Below are 13,679 nucleotides of genomic sequence, written 5' to 3'. Positions count from 1 at the left end.
TTGGACTAAAGGTACTGTCATCAGCTCATGAAGTTTGTTTTGAATTTACAAATATTTTAAAATCGCCGTTATCCAGAATTCAAGCAACCAGTAAAAAATAATCACAGAAAGTAAATAGGAAAAAGTAAAATAGTTTAAAATTGGCGCCACTTTTAATTCACCAATCACGCAACACCCAATCTCAAGCAACCAGAATATTCACTTATCAATCCCCACGGGTGCCACATTCTAGGGGTTTTACTGTATTTTGTAGCCCAACCTCTGGGTCACTACTGATATAAACCTAGAACAATACAGACAGGATCAGGTCTTTTAGCCCACAATGTCTGTACAAAACATGCCAAAATTAAACTGCTTGCACATGATATTCGTGTGTTCATTTATAAGCCTCTTAAATGCTTCCATCATATCTGTTTCTACCGCTATCCCTGGTAGCCCATTATCCCCTCACATCTCCTTTAAACTTTCCTCCTTAACTAATAATGCATGTCGTCTAGTATCAGGGTGGTGGGGGTGGAATTCTGACTGTCTACCCTAAATATGCCCTTCATAATGCTGTAAACTTCTATCAGGTGTCCCCTCAGTCTCTGGTGCTCCAGAGAAAACAACTCAAGTTTGTCCGCCTCATCCTCATAGTTCGTCCCCTTCTAATCCAGGCAACATCCTGGTAAATCTTTTCTGTTCCTTTCTGATCCCTCCTGTAATGGGGTGAACAGAACTGCACACAATATTGCCAAGTGCCTTGCAGAATGGCATTGGTTGAGAACCTCTGGCCAGAATCACACCCACCACTAACCTCTGCTTTCTATGGGAAGCCAATTCTGAGTCCAAACTATCTGTTCACTGTGGATCCTGTGTATCACTCTACCATAAGGAATATTGTCTACATGGACATAAGGCGTTTGACAATAAATGTGTCATTTTGTAAGTAGACTGCCAAACACCCAACTTTCAAGAAATGCATGTTGACTTTATTCAACTGCCATATAGCCTCTTAACATAAATTCCCCAGGGTTCATTACAGAAACATTCATTTGACACTGAACCACATTGTGGGTGTGTGAGGGCAAACTTAAAAGGTTTAATCTCATCTAAAATGAATCTGTTCTGGTTACTTTCTGCATCTTTCTGTTCTGGCCGGTTTGTTCAGTAACATCATTTAGCAGCTGCCTTTTTGTCAACAAAAGTCCATTATGGCACATAACATTTACATTGGATTGGAAAAGTCAGCTGGCAAATGAAATTCAATAATCGTGGTGTTGTTGGTGATAAAGCCAACGTAGAAACTAATTTGGAGCACTGCTGATATTCTGGGACATCACCAGAAAATTCTTGGGTTTGCATTTCTCCTCTTGCTAAATAGTCTTATTCTATCGGGATTTATATTTATGGTTGTCAACCCATCAGAGTTGACCTGGAGATGCAAGGAAATATTTAATCGCCACAAACTATGGTTATACTGACACCGTCTTATCAACATTCTATAGAGGCATTTTAAAATGGAGGGAGAGAAAGGGAAGTAACATCAGCTGGACAAACATCAGTAGTAGAAAGAAAAGTTGGAATATTTCAGAAAGGGTGTGATAAAAGGGCACTTTGACGATGATTAGACAATTTCAACATCAATTTATGAAAACTTGTGTTTGACAAACCTTTTTTATGATGTAACTGGTAGAAAGGGTAAAAGTAAATCTAGTTGATGTAGTGTCTTTGGATTTTCAGAAGGCCTTTGTCAAGGTCCCCCTTAAGAAGTAAGTGTGCAAAAGTGAACCCACGCTATTGGGGTAATTTTGCTGGCATGGATTAAAATTGGTTGACATATAGGAAACTGAGTAAAAATAAATAGAACTTTCTCAGGTAACCAGACACTGACTAGCAAGGCTTCCTTGTTTCAATCTATTCATAATGATTAGTGATTTGAGAGATGTGTATATAATGTTTTAAAAACTTTAATCCCAAGTACAATGTACTGATGCAGCTGTTAAACAAGAAAGTCTGCAGATGCTGGGGTCAAGTGCTATACACAAGTGTGCTGGAGAAACTCACGACATCACGCAACAACCATACAAAGTGAAGAGAGACTACATTTCAGGCCTGGACCCTTTTTCAGTTATGTACCTGACCTGCTGTGTTTCTGCAGCACGTTCATGGACCTCCCCCACTGCAGCTGCACAATTACAATAGTATAAATTAAATTACAACAGTATTTCAGGACAGGAAACGAGAGGACAAATATAGTATGGGTAAATATTCACGGTTGAAGTCAGTGCAAGATAAAAGTGTGATGTTTCAATATTGGAGACCAATCTTTTGGTGGTTGCAGGGTAGTAAAGGGAGGTTCAAGAGCCTGTTCTTAAAACCAATGGTGCTGAACTGCAGGCTTTTCCACCTTTGACCTGAAGATAGTAGAAAGAAGAGATTGTGACCAGGAACCCAGAGAACATGGAAGTAACCCATGCAGACTTGGAGAGAATGCACAAATCCCTTACAACAGCAGATGCGAAGCCAGGTCACAGCCACTATAATAGGGTTGCGCTAACCGTGCGCCCACTGCTTGTACTAATCCAGAAATGAATTGCGTAATTTATAATACATTTCCAAAATTTATTGACATCCAGGTTATGGAGTTGACGTGCAATGCAAATAGTGCTATTACTGACAGAACTCTTGCATTTTTAATTAGAAGCTAAATTTCTAGGTTCAGTGATACATATAGTAGAGCATCTGCCTCAATTCCAGTGACCTGGATTCAATCCTGTGTTTGCATGTTCCATGACCATGTGTCTTCCTACGGGTGTTCAGGTTTTGTATTAAATCTTGGCATACAGCAAAGTAATAGGCCCTTCCGGCCCATGAGCCCGTACCGCCCAATTAATCTACAACCCCCAAACTTTTTGAAGGGTGGGAGGAAACCCACGCAGGCACAGGGAGAACATACAAACTCCTTACAGATGGCAGCAGATTCAAATCCGGGTTGCTCGCACCCTAACAGCATTTCACTAATCACACTGCCAACCATTTCTTTGCACATCCCGAAAATGAGTGGGATGGTAGATTAATTGGCTGCTGGAAATTGCCCCTTGTGTGTAGCTGAGTTGAATAATTTGGGAAGAGTTGATGGGAACATGGGGAGTATAAATTGAGGATTAGATGCTGGATGATTCTGGGCCAATCTACTTCAAGCAGCGTTACTAAAGAAAATAATTGAGCATTATTTCATTGCTGTTTGCAGTAGATTACATTGCCTGAATTGATGGCAGCTCTGTAACTATAGAGCTGACATGTCCAAATACCTTGAGATTAAAATCTGCTTTATCAAACCAAATTTGTTTAGATATCCAGAAGCAAAATTAGACAGCAGAAGGGATCTGTACTTGATCCAGTGGAGAATGTTCACTAAATCTTTGCTGCAGGCTCATTACAGAGATTTCAGCCAACGTCCTGAGCCAACTGTGCTGCTAATGCGTCGTCATGGGGCTATGGCTGAGCAAGAGTAGGTGTACAGCTTTTTAAACAACGATGGAGAGGAAGGTTAGCAAGCTCCGTGTGGCCAGGAAATCCACCAGGCAAACAATCCGAGTTTGGTAGTGCCTCGAAGTCGACAATCACCTGCTTTCATTCCAATTGCCAAGCTCTGTGTGGGATTGTCACACTCTGCCACAGGTAGAGCAGAAAGCCCTTGATGGGAGCAGTGGGGAAAAGGGCGAGCCATGTTGTTGGCATAATGGTCTATCTCCCGAGGCTTTTGTGTGCCTCTGACAAAGGAACACAACTTCCATTTTGAGCGTTCATAGGCCAACAGTCATCACAAGTTAAGCGAGGATGTTGGATTTTTCAAGAAGACTTAGACAGCATCTTGAAATTTCCTTTAAACTATCATGAGAGCTTGAAGTAAAGTACCTGGTGTTGGACCAGAAAATTATGTAGCATTACTTTAGAGGCCTCTGAATGTGGTTTAAAATTTTGATGTTGAGAATGTTGGTACATAAAGGACACAGTTTGACCTGCTCAGCTTCTCAGCTGGGCTTGAGTGAAAAAAACACATAAATGCTGTAAAATCTTAGCAGGTCAAACAGTGCCTGGACGCTGCGAGACCGGCTGAGTTCCTCCAGCATTCTCTGTGTGTTTTATGACAATCTCAGCATCTGCAGACTTTTGTGTTTCACTTGATCATCATAGCGAGGTCAGAATCCAAGAACTCAGACATAACAGCATTCAGGTGAGGAGTCTCGGACCTAAAATGTTTTTCTTTCAGCATGTTACCACAGATACCTTGATTTGAAGCATTTGTGGATAGATTGTTGTTGCCTCAATCGTCCATCTTTGTCTCTGAAGTTCAGACCATTGCTGCTTTGCAAACTAGAAGTGACAGCAATCAAGCTCATGAGAAGTGAAGCCCCCAGAACCTAGATACAAAGCAAGGAAATATCTGTGACATCACATGCTTAGTATCAAAAATCCTTCAAGCCTCCCACTGATTACAGCACTGACCTTACTCTTGCTTAATGAACAATGCACTCTGCACATTAAACAACAATCTCCATCCATCAGGGTTCGAATTTATCTTGCTCCACAGGCACATCCCGATGCTCGCATATACTGCTAACCATTCAACCATTGTCAGGTTCAGCACCCAGATCGTTGGGGTAAAGCTTCATCCAAAGAAGGTTGGGTAGTAGATGCATGTAAATACAACCACTTTCAGGTTCACCTCCATTGTGCCTGAACCAGAAGCTTGACAGCAATTTAGGAAGGTACGGATAGAGGTTTATAAGAATGAGATGCAGTAGCTAGGATTAATAGGCAAAATCTTTCTCTGGTGGTAGAGGTACAAAAAACAAGTGGGCAGATTTTTAGGTGAGAGGGAGGAGATTTAGAGGTGCTGGGCTGAAGAATTCATTTCTATGTTCTAGAATGACATAATCCCTTTTTCAAGGGCAGTTGGATCTGAATAAAATAAATACTGGTGTCAGCAAGTCCCATGTGCGGCAGAATTAATAAATGAAACCAATTAAATTGCATGACACTGGCATGTTTCCCATCTCTCTGGCTGAAGGTGATGTGTGTATCTTGTGGGATGTATCTCACTTTCTGACTACCCAACATTTTTTTACCATCCAAATGATACAATTTAGAATAATGAAGGAATACTGCTTTAAAAAAAACATTTGAGAATCTTGAAGTAAAATCAAAATGCTGAGAAGCTGAGCAGGTCAAACTGTGTCCTTTATGTAGCAAAGGTTAAAATACATAACCGATGTTTTGGGCTTGAGTGAAAAAAACACATAAATGCTGGAAAATCTTAGCAGGTCAAACAGTGCCTGGACGCTGCGAGACCGGCTGAGTTCCTCCAGCATTCTCTGTGTGTTTTATGACAATCTCAGCATCTGCAGACTTTTGTGTTTCACTTGATCATCATAGCGAGGTCAGAATCCAAGAACTCAGACATAACAGCATTCAGGTGAGGAGTCTCGGACCTAAAATGTTTTTCTTTCAGCATGTTACCACAGATACCTTGATGACATTCTATCCCACATGCCTTTCCATGAAGAATTTATTCTATTCTCCCAGTGCCTTTGTTATATCTATTATAACAGTTCCATTTCCCCATCAGGACTACTTTTCAGATCAGCAGTATGCCATAAATCAACCTTCAGCCAATTTACTTTATTCCATGGCTGAACCCCTAGCCTGTAGGAGAGTAGAATGGATGTAGCCTCCAGAACTAGTTATTACCTCTGTTCAAACTGTCGTCTTACAATAATGCCTCAAGACAATTGTGGAAAATTGGCCAAGTGCCAGTATCCCCTTGCTCACAGGACAAATCAATTCCAGCTAATTACTGCTAAATCAGTAAATTAATCGTCACCCAGTAATGGAAAAACACAAATGCTGGAGAAACTCAGCAGATCAAACAGTGCCTTTATTTAGCAAAGGTAAAGATACATCACCAATCTTTTGGGCTTGAGCCCTTCATCAAGGTGTGGGGGAATATGAGAGATGTCTGAACAAAAGGGGAAAGGGGGGGTGGTAAGCTTGAGAGCAGCAGGGGTGACAGATGGGGAGCAGTGAGAGCATAGGCAAACCTTCAGGGTAGGCATCCCTCAGAGAGTGTTCACAGAGTTGTGGTTATAATCAGAAGTAAAACACAGGATTCTGTTGACACCATGGTTAAGTCAAGCCCAAAACGGTGATGTATTTTTACGTTTGCTACATAAAGGAACTGTTTGACCTGCTGAGTTTCTCCAGTATTTGTGTGTTTTTTCACTTCACCACGGTGTCAACGGAATCCTGTGTTTTACCACTCAATGATGGTAAGTATCATCAATGGTGTTGCTCAATAAAGCAATTTTGGGTTTCACCAGAGCAGATCACAACCTTGGTCCAAAATGGACTAAAGGGCTCAGTTCCTGAGGTGAGGCAAGAGCGGTTGCCCTGGATGTCTAAAAGGCAGCATTTGAAACAAAGAGGTAGTAACATTGAAATCAATGTCTTCTTCTTTGGCTTGGCTTCGCGGACGAAGATTTATGGAGGGGGTAAAAAGTCCACGTCAGCTGCAGGCTCGTTTGTGGCTGACCAGTCCGATGCGGGACAGGCAGACACGATTGCAGCGGTTGCAAGGGAAAATTGGTTGGTTGGGGTTGGGTGTTGGGTTTTTCCTCCTTTGCCTTTTGTCAGTGAGGTGGGCTCTGCGGTCTTCTTCAAAGGAGGCTGCTGCCCGCCAAACTGTGAGGCGCCAAGATGCACGGTTTGAGGCGTTATCAGCCCACTGGCGGTGGTCAATGTGGCAGGCACCAAGAGATTTCTTTAGGCAGTCCTTGTACCTTTTCTTTGGTGCACCTCTGTCACGGTGGCCAGTGGAGAGCTCGCCATATAATACGATCTTGGGAAGGCGATGGTCCTCCATTCTGGAGACGTGACCCATCCAGCGCAGCTGGATCTTCAGCAGCGTGGACTCGATGCTGTCGACCTCTGCCATCTCGAGTACCTCGACGTTAGGGGTGTGAGCGCTCCAATGGATGTTGAGGATGGAGCGGAGACAACGCTGGTGGAAGCGTTCTAGGAGCCGTAGGTGGTGCCGGTAGAGGACCCATGATTCGGAGCCGAACAGGAGTGTGAAGAAAACTGAGGTCCTCCATCAGCCAGCTCCCCACCATGACTACCAGCCCCCCCACATCTCCATCGGGCACACAAAACTCAAAACGGTCAACCAGTTTACCTATCTCGGCTGCACCATTTCATCGGATGCAAGGATCGACAATGAGATAGACAACAGACTCGCCAAGGCAAATAGCGCCTTTGGAAGACTACACAAAAGAGTCTGGAAAAACAACCAACTGAAATCAATGTACCTCAAGAAGAAAGCACTTTAATGGCTGGAAGGATTATCATAGTGGAGCCCGGTTACTGGAGAATCAGAACGTTAGTGTCCGAGTTCCTCAGGGCAGTATCCCAGACCCACTCATCTTCAGGTGCTTTGTCATTGATCTTTATTTTGTCAAGATCAGAAGTGGGGATCTTTGCTGGAAATTCAGTAGCATTAAATTCTATTTGCAACTCGATAGCAAACAAAGTAGTCAGACCTTGACAATGTTCATCGTCAGGTTGATAAATGGCAACTGTAGTTACTTGGATTGGCTACTCCAACACCACTTCCAAAACCCTTGACCATTACTAGCAAGGGAAAGCAGGCAAAACCCTCCCCACCGTCGAGGAGATCTACAGGGAATGCTGACATCAGAGAACAGCATCAATCATTAATGATCCACGCCACCCAGCACACATTCTGTTCTCGCTGCTACCATCAGGAAAGAGGTATAGGTGCCACAGGACTCACACCACCAGGTTCAGGAATAGCTGCTTCCCCTCCACCATCAGATTCCTCAACAACAAACTTGGGGACTCATTTAAGGACCTTTTGCACTTTATTGATTTTCTCGTCTCTCGGTATTTCACAGTCAGTTTGTTTACTTTTCCTTATTTATTCACATGTGTATGTTGAGTACAGTTTTTTTGTACTACCAATAAGTGATAATTCTGCCTCACCCACAGGAAACAGAATCTCAGGATTGTATGTGATGTCATGTATGTACTCTGACAATAAATCTGATTTAAATGCTCGTCCAGAAATATTGTGCATCTCTGCCTCCAACAGACTCTCAGGCAGAGGATTACATTTTCAAACCACCCTCTGGGTGAAACCGTTGTTCTGTAAATCTTTCTAAACCTCTATTTCCATAACTTAAACCTATGCCCACTGGTTCTGGACACCTCTTCTGCTGAGGGGAAAATGTTCATACCTGTTTGCTCAATCAATATCTATCATAAATTTGTACACGTGTCAGGTACCCCCCGGTGATTACTCCAACATAAATAGTCTATCCAGTCTCTCCATCCTGTTGAATCTGTTCTGCAAGTGCTCCAGAAAAAAAATCACAACTAAAATTGCATGCAATATTCCAGATGTCAAGTCACCAGTGCTGTACAAGCAGTGCCATAACTTCCCCCTCATATATATGATGCCCTGGCTGATAAAGCCCAGCATCCCATTACACAGTTACCAATCCATCTACCTTGCTGGCACATTCAGGGAGTTTGTTTTTCATGCCCCTCCATTCCTCACTATTTCCTAAGGTCCTGTTGGGAAGAGTATCAAGTTCGGTGGATTCACAGAGCAACAAGTCTGGACACAAGTGTTACAATCACATGTAACTTTTATGAACAGGGGAAACAAACGGGAGAACGTTAAATGGTACTCAATCCCTATTTCACTTAAGAGATGGTATAAACTTTCACCTCGGGCTTCGGTTGGACTCCAACAACGGTAAACCTATACTTGACCTGCTCACACACTATAAACAGGTACTCTATCACACACCCCTGGCTCCCTGACCAACAGGGTTGCGGCTCTCTGCCTCCAGAGAGCCACTACCCCATTGGTCAGGGAACCAGGTGTGTGCTTAAAACTCCCTGTTTGTAGTGTATGAGTGTATCGAGTATAGGTTTACTGTTGTCGGAGTCCAACCAAAGTCCGAGGTGAAGGTCTATATCATCTCTTAAGTGAAATAGTGATCGAGTACCATTTAATTCTCCCCTGTTTGTTTCTCATGTGTTGATAAAAAGTTATGTGTCCAGACCCATCTCTCTGATATCCCATTGAACTGATATTCTTCTCAATATGACACCCTCCCATTCATGGTACTTGCCCTACAATTATTTGACATTCCAAAATGCATTACCTAGCATTTACCAGGATTAAATTCCATCTGCCATTACTCTCCCAATGTACCAGCTGATCTATGACTTTCCATTTCCTGAGGGTATCAACACAACCAGTTTTTCTGGCATTTTACTAATCACGCTTCCGACTTTTATCATCTTTTTTAACCACAAGACCAATCCTGCCCAATTTCTCTCCTTTTTATTTTAATTAATTTTAATCTGCCAAGAAATAGCTGCCATTTCTAAATAAATGAGGCCATAATGAATAATAATCCTAGCAAATCCGGGTCTGCAGTGAGCGCAATTACAATAAAATTTACCCTGATTACAGTCTCATCTTTACAATTCCAAAGCCACGGTTGTTGCAAACCACGGCTGTGTACTGACAAAAGGCAAAGGAGGAAAAACCCAACACCCAACCCCAACCAACCAATTTTCCCCTGCAACCGCTGCAATCGTGTCTGCCTGTCCCGCATCGGACTTGTCAGCCACAAACGAGCCTGCAGCTGACGTGGACTTTTTACCCCCTCCATAAATCTTCGTCCGCGAAGCCAAGCCAAAGAAAAGATTTAAGAAAAACGGACCATTTCCACCCATGGATGCTGTCTGACCCGCTGAGTTCCTCCAGCAGTTCTTTGCCTTCTCAAGGTTCAAGCATATTCAGCTTTTGTTGTTTTGTCATTTTGAAAAAAACAATAAGCAACTGTGTCAATCCCAAATTTCAGGAATCTGTGAATGGACCATTCTCCTCTCCTCAATCACCAATCCTAGGTTCATTTGTCTGTACCTCATCTTCGATGGAATACGTTAGACAGTGGATGGGCTAAATTCACTAATATGTCTCTGATCTTTGGCAATGTTTTCAGAATGGGCATAGTTGTAAATTGTTACCTGGCAAGACAATTATCCCATTAGGGTAGTAGTTCCATGCCTTGTGTTCAGAGGGAACCAGGATACTGTGGCTGGAAGGAGGGGGTAATCTGGCTCTTGGTTTGATGTGAATACATGGACAGAATTCTTTTCAGTAACATGTGTGGAAAGGCACAGAGATTTTTGCCATTAACTTTAAAAAAAAACATTCCTTTCCCCACCCGACCCCCCCCCCCAAAAAGGGTGCAATAAATAATCTTATTCAAGGAAAAAATATATACAAATTGCAAATTTTAAAAATTCTTAAGAGTTATCTTCATAGTTGTGAGAAGCAGAGGTGCCTTCACAGATTTCACTCGAGACAAAAATTGAGAACAAAGAAACGTTTATTATAATTTTACAACAATGAAAAGTTGGATGCTTCCCCTTACCCTGGGAATACACACAGATACTGGGGCTCACCCAACTTTTTATACATTCCATTTCAGTTCAGAGGTACCTTCCCCCTTAACATTTTTCTGCCTCCTGGATTGGTAATTCTGCCTTAGGTAATTCTGCCTAGGTGTCTTCTAACTTCTTATCAGTTTATTATGTGCCTTTCTGCAAACTTGTTTACCAGTGTCATGTCTTTGTTCTTATTCATTAATCAACCCCCAGGACTTGCTATCCTGTTTTTGAAGACCCCTATTTTATTATACTTGCTTAACCCTTCCTCACATTCCATTCTTACTTCCCCCTTATTTAACCCATCGTAATTCATTCTTAATTAACACTTGCTTGACTCCTCACATTCCATTATCCCTTACATAGTTTTTTGTCATTTCATATATGCAACCTGAAGGATGCCAAGTGGCACAGAGGGAGGGGTGGGTGGGAGGTAAAGGGTCTGCTTGCACCCAGCAGCACAGGGACAGCTTCTGCCATCAGATTTCTGAATGAGCAAATTACCCCTTCCTCCCCTCCCTTCCCTCCCCTTCCTCCCCTCCCCTCCCCTTCCTCCCCTCCCTTCCCTCCCCCTCTCCCCTCCCTCCCTCCCCCTCCCCCCTCTCCCCCTCCCCCCTCTCCCCCTCCCCCCTCTCCCTCCCCCTCCCCCCTCTCCCCCTCTCCCTCCCCCTCCCCCCTCCCCCTCCCTCTCCTCCCCCCTCCCCCTCCCTCTCCTCCCCCCTCCCCCTCCCCCCTCTCCCCTCCCCCTCCTCCCCCCTCCCCCCTCCCTCCCCCCTCCTCCCCCCTCCCTCCCCCCTCCCTCCCCCCTCCCTCCTCCCTCCCCCTCCTCCCTCCTCCCCCTCCTCCCTCCTCCCTCCATACGTCTTGGACGTTTTTGAAACTTTATCCCGAGTGGACGCATCTCCCCGGGCACCGGTTTGCCAGGACGACTGGGACCTTCTTGAGTTTCACTTTCGTTTCCAAATGCACCACGTTTCGTGAACCCCTGAAATCAACATCCCAGTTGAGTCACGGTCAAAGCAGCAGCTTTTCGGTGACGTCTGGAACCTCGCCCCTTGTTTCAGTTTTCATTCTCTTTTGCGGGGCTGCGCGCACTTGGCTCCAGTTCCACTGAGGACCAAACTTTTAGGGTTTTTCGAAACGAAATGTCCAGGAAACTTAGCTTGAGGTCGAAACGTGAAGTCGGGCTGCAGTTTATCCAGCAATTGGGCGAGCAACAAGTGACCGACAAAGCAAGGCTCAAGTCCATTTACAATTCCCAGTTCAGGGGCAGGTAACATTTCATCCCCTTTCCATTTCCACCGACCGCTCCTTCCCTTCTGTCCCGGGAGTAAGTTGCAGTTTTATGTTTCCTCTTTGTGTTCCTGTGCCGAGGGTTTCCAGCATGGTGTGGCTGAGAAGGAGGGGAGAATCGCCTCCAAAAGGGTTAAAAGGAGGCCAATCTTAAAACTAAATGGGTAGTGAGGATCACCTGTGATGAGAAGCGACTGGAAGGAATATCACTGGAATGGGGAGAATGGACTAAAACATTCCAGTGGCTGTTACTTTCCCAGAAATGCACGTTGATGTCAAGGTCCATAGGCGCAGTGTGATCCCTTTGAGTTTCTTTAGCACTTTTGATGCTTGGTTCATGGTTCCGAGAAGTAAGGCATCCGTCTGGATTATAAAAGGCTGTGAAAATGGCTCCCTTGTAAAGTAAGGTGTGTGGATGAACTCAGCAATTAAAACCATCTGTCCTTCGCCCTCAATTGCCCCCTTTAAATGTTGCTCTTTCGGAGCTCATCGTTGCCTACCATTGTAATATGTTTTGCACTCCAGTTAAAGCATGATGTCTTGCATTCAAAGTTAAAGGCAATTTTTACATGAAACGTATTAATTTTGTTGGCATCTGGACAGACAGGGATGAAGTTAGAATAGGTGTTCGAATTTTCCCTCATTGACTCGTTATGTGCACGGTTTCAGAACTCCAAAGGAAATGGGCCGTTGACAATTTTTCTCAAGCAAAATATTTCAGTCACAGTTGGGTCTAGCGAGTGGTTCTCAACCTTCCCTTCCCACTCACATCCCACCTTAAGCCATCCCTTACTTACCACATGGCACCGGGATTACTTTAAGTGGGATGTGAGTGGAAAGAAAAAGGTTGAGAGCCACTGTGTTAGATGAAGAGTGGTGGCTTGAAATGTTTGTGGCATAAATACAAAGGCCTAAATTTTGTCATGTGTAGATGGAGACATATTAGCATTATAATCTCTTTCCCTGTCAAAGTTTGGAGTAGGGAGGCTGGGGAAAGGCGATCAAATTGCACTGGCTCTTCCATCAGAGCTGACTGAGTGGATTTAAAGATTTCTGGCTGAGAATCTTGGTTGGGAAAAGGCTATTGGCACTAATGTTGGCTTGCTTGTTCTTCCATTAGATTGGGGCTGAATGGGGTGGGGGGGGGGGTTGTTTCCAGATATATCGCTCCTACTACATCTTTACTGCTATTCTATTTGCCTGCTAAGTAAAGAAACCTTTTCCTCACAGGACTTCATTCTCTGTCCTCACTGATCCATTGGCCATTGAAACTTATTCTTCCTTTATTCATTCATGATTTAAAGCCACTGCTATAAAATTTGTTACCTGTAATCTCACCTCACTGCTACTATTGTGTTAAGTTTCTGCACTTTTTGAATTACATCCTCCTTAACCATACAACTACATCACAATTACAGCACGGAAACAGGCCAATTTGGCCCTTCTACTCTGCACTGATCCAAGTATAAATAGGACACCTCATTCAAACTAGCATTCAAATAGTGTTGGACAGTCCGTAAACATATTTAAGTTCTATCCTTTCAGTCGATATTCATTTATTTGCACTATATTCATTAGGAGTGGCATTTATTTCTAATTAGTACCTGAATTGCCAGCCTAGAGAATGGCCTTTCACCGACATGCAGTTTGAAGGATGTTACGTGACAAGCCTAGAGGACTCCAAAACCCAGCAGCAATAGATATTCACCAAGAAAAATGGTAACTTAAACAAAAGTTGCTTTTAATTATCTTTAAACATGAAAATAGAAACAAACTTTAACTTTGACTTTCTTCACCCCCTTCTAATTCTAAGTGCATGTGTATGTAATGTATGTGTAAGTTCAGAAAAG

At 43.5% G+C, this 13,679-nt stretch overlaps 1 protein-coding gene and 1 long non-coding RNA gene across 3 annotated transcripts in view; one reads left to right on the top strand and one right to left on the bottom strand.

Annotated features, from left to right (window-relative positions):
• Positions 1 to 22: 22 nt before the first annotated feature.
• On the bottom strand, positions 23 to 11,482 carry LOC138765135 (uncharacterized). The gene is made up of 3 exons (XR_011358491.1): positions 11,398 to 11,482; positions 4,273 to 4,406; positions 23 to 2,396 (listed from the first exon to the last, which is right to left on the bottom strand). It is a non-coding gene; the product is annotated as an uncharacterized lncRNA (long non-coding RNA).
• The window catches only part of LOC138765131 (putative helicase MOV-10), a 129,274-nt gene continuing 127,044 nt past the window's right edge, over positions 11,450 to 13,679 (top strand). Inside the window, exon 1 of one of the 2 annotated variants that reach the window (XM_069941940.1) lies at positions 11,450 to 11,809. In XM_069941940.1, the coding sequence (XP_069798041.1) occupies positions 11,682 to 11,809 (128 nt within the window). In that variant the 5' untranslated portion in view covers positions 11,450 to 11,681. The remainder of the gene's footprint in view (positions 11,810 to 13,679) is intronic. The other variant, XM_069941939.1, reaches the window with a different exon arrangement.

Source organism: Narcine bancroftii, chromosome 5 (genome assembly GCF_036971445.1).
Source record: "Narcine bancroftii isolate sNarBan1 chromosome 5, sNarBan1.hap1, whole genome shotgun sequence".
Lineage (NCBI taxonomy): Eukaryota > Metazoa > Chordata > Chondrichthyes > Torpediniformes > Narcinidae > Narcine > Narcine bancroftii.
This window is presented reverse-complemented; position numbering and strand designations above follow the sequence as displayed.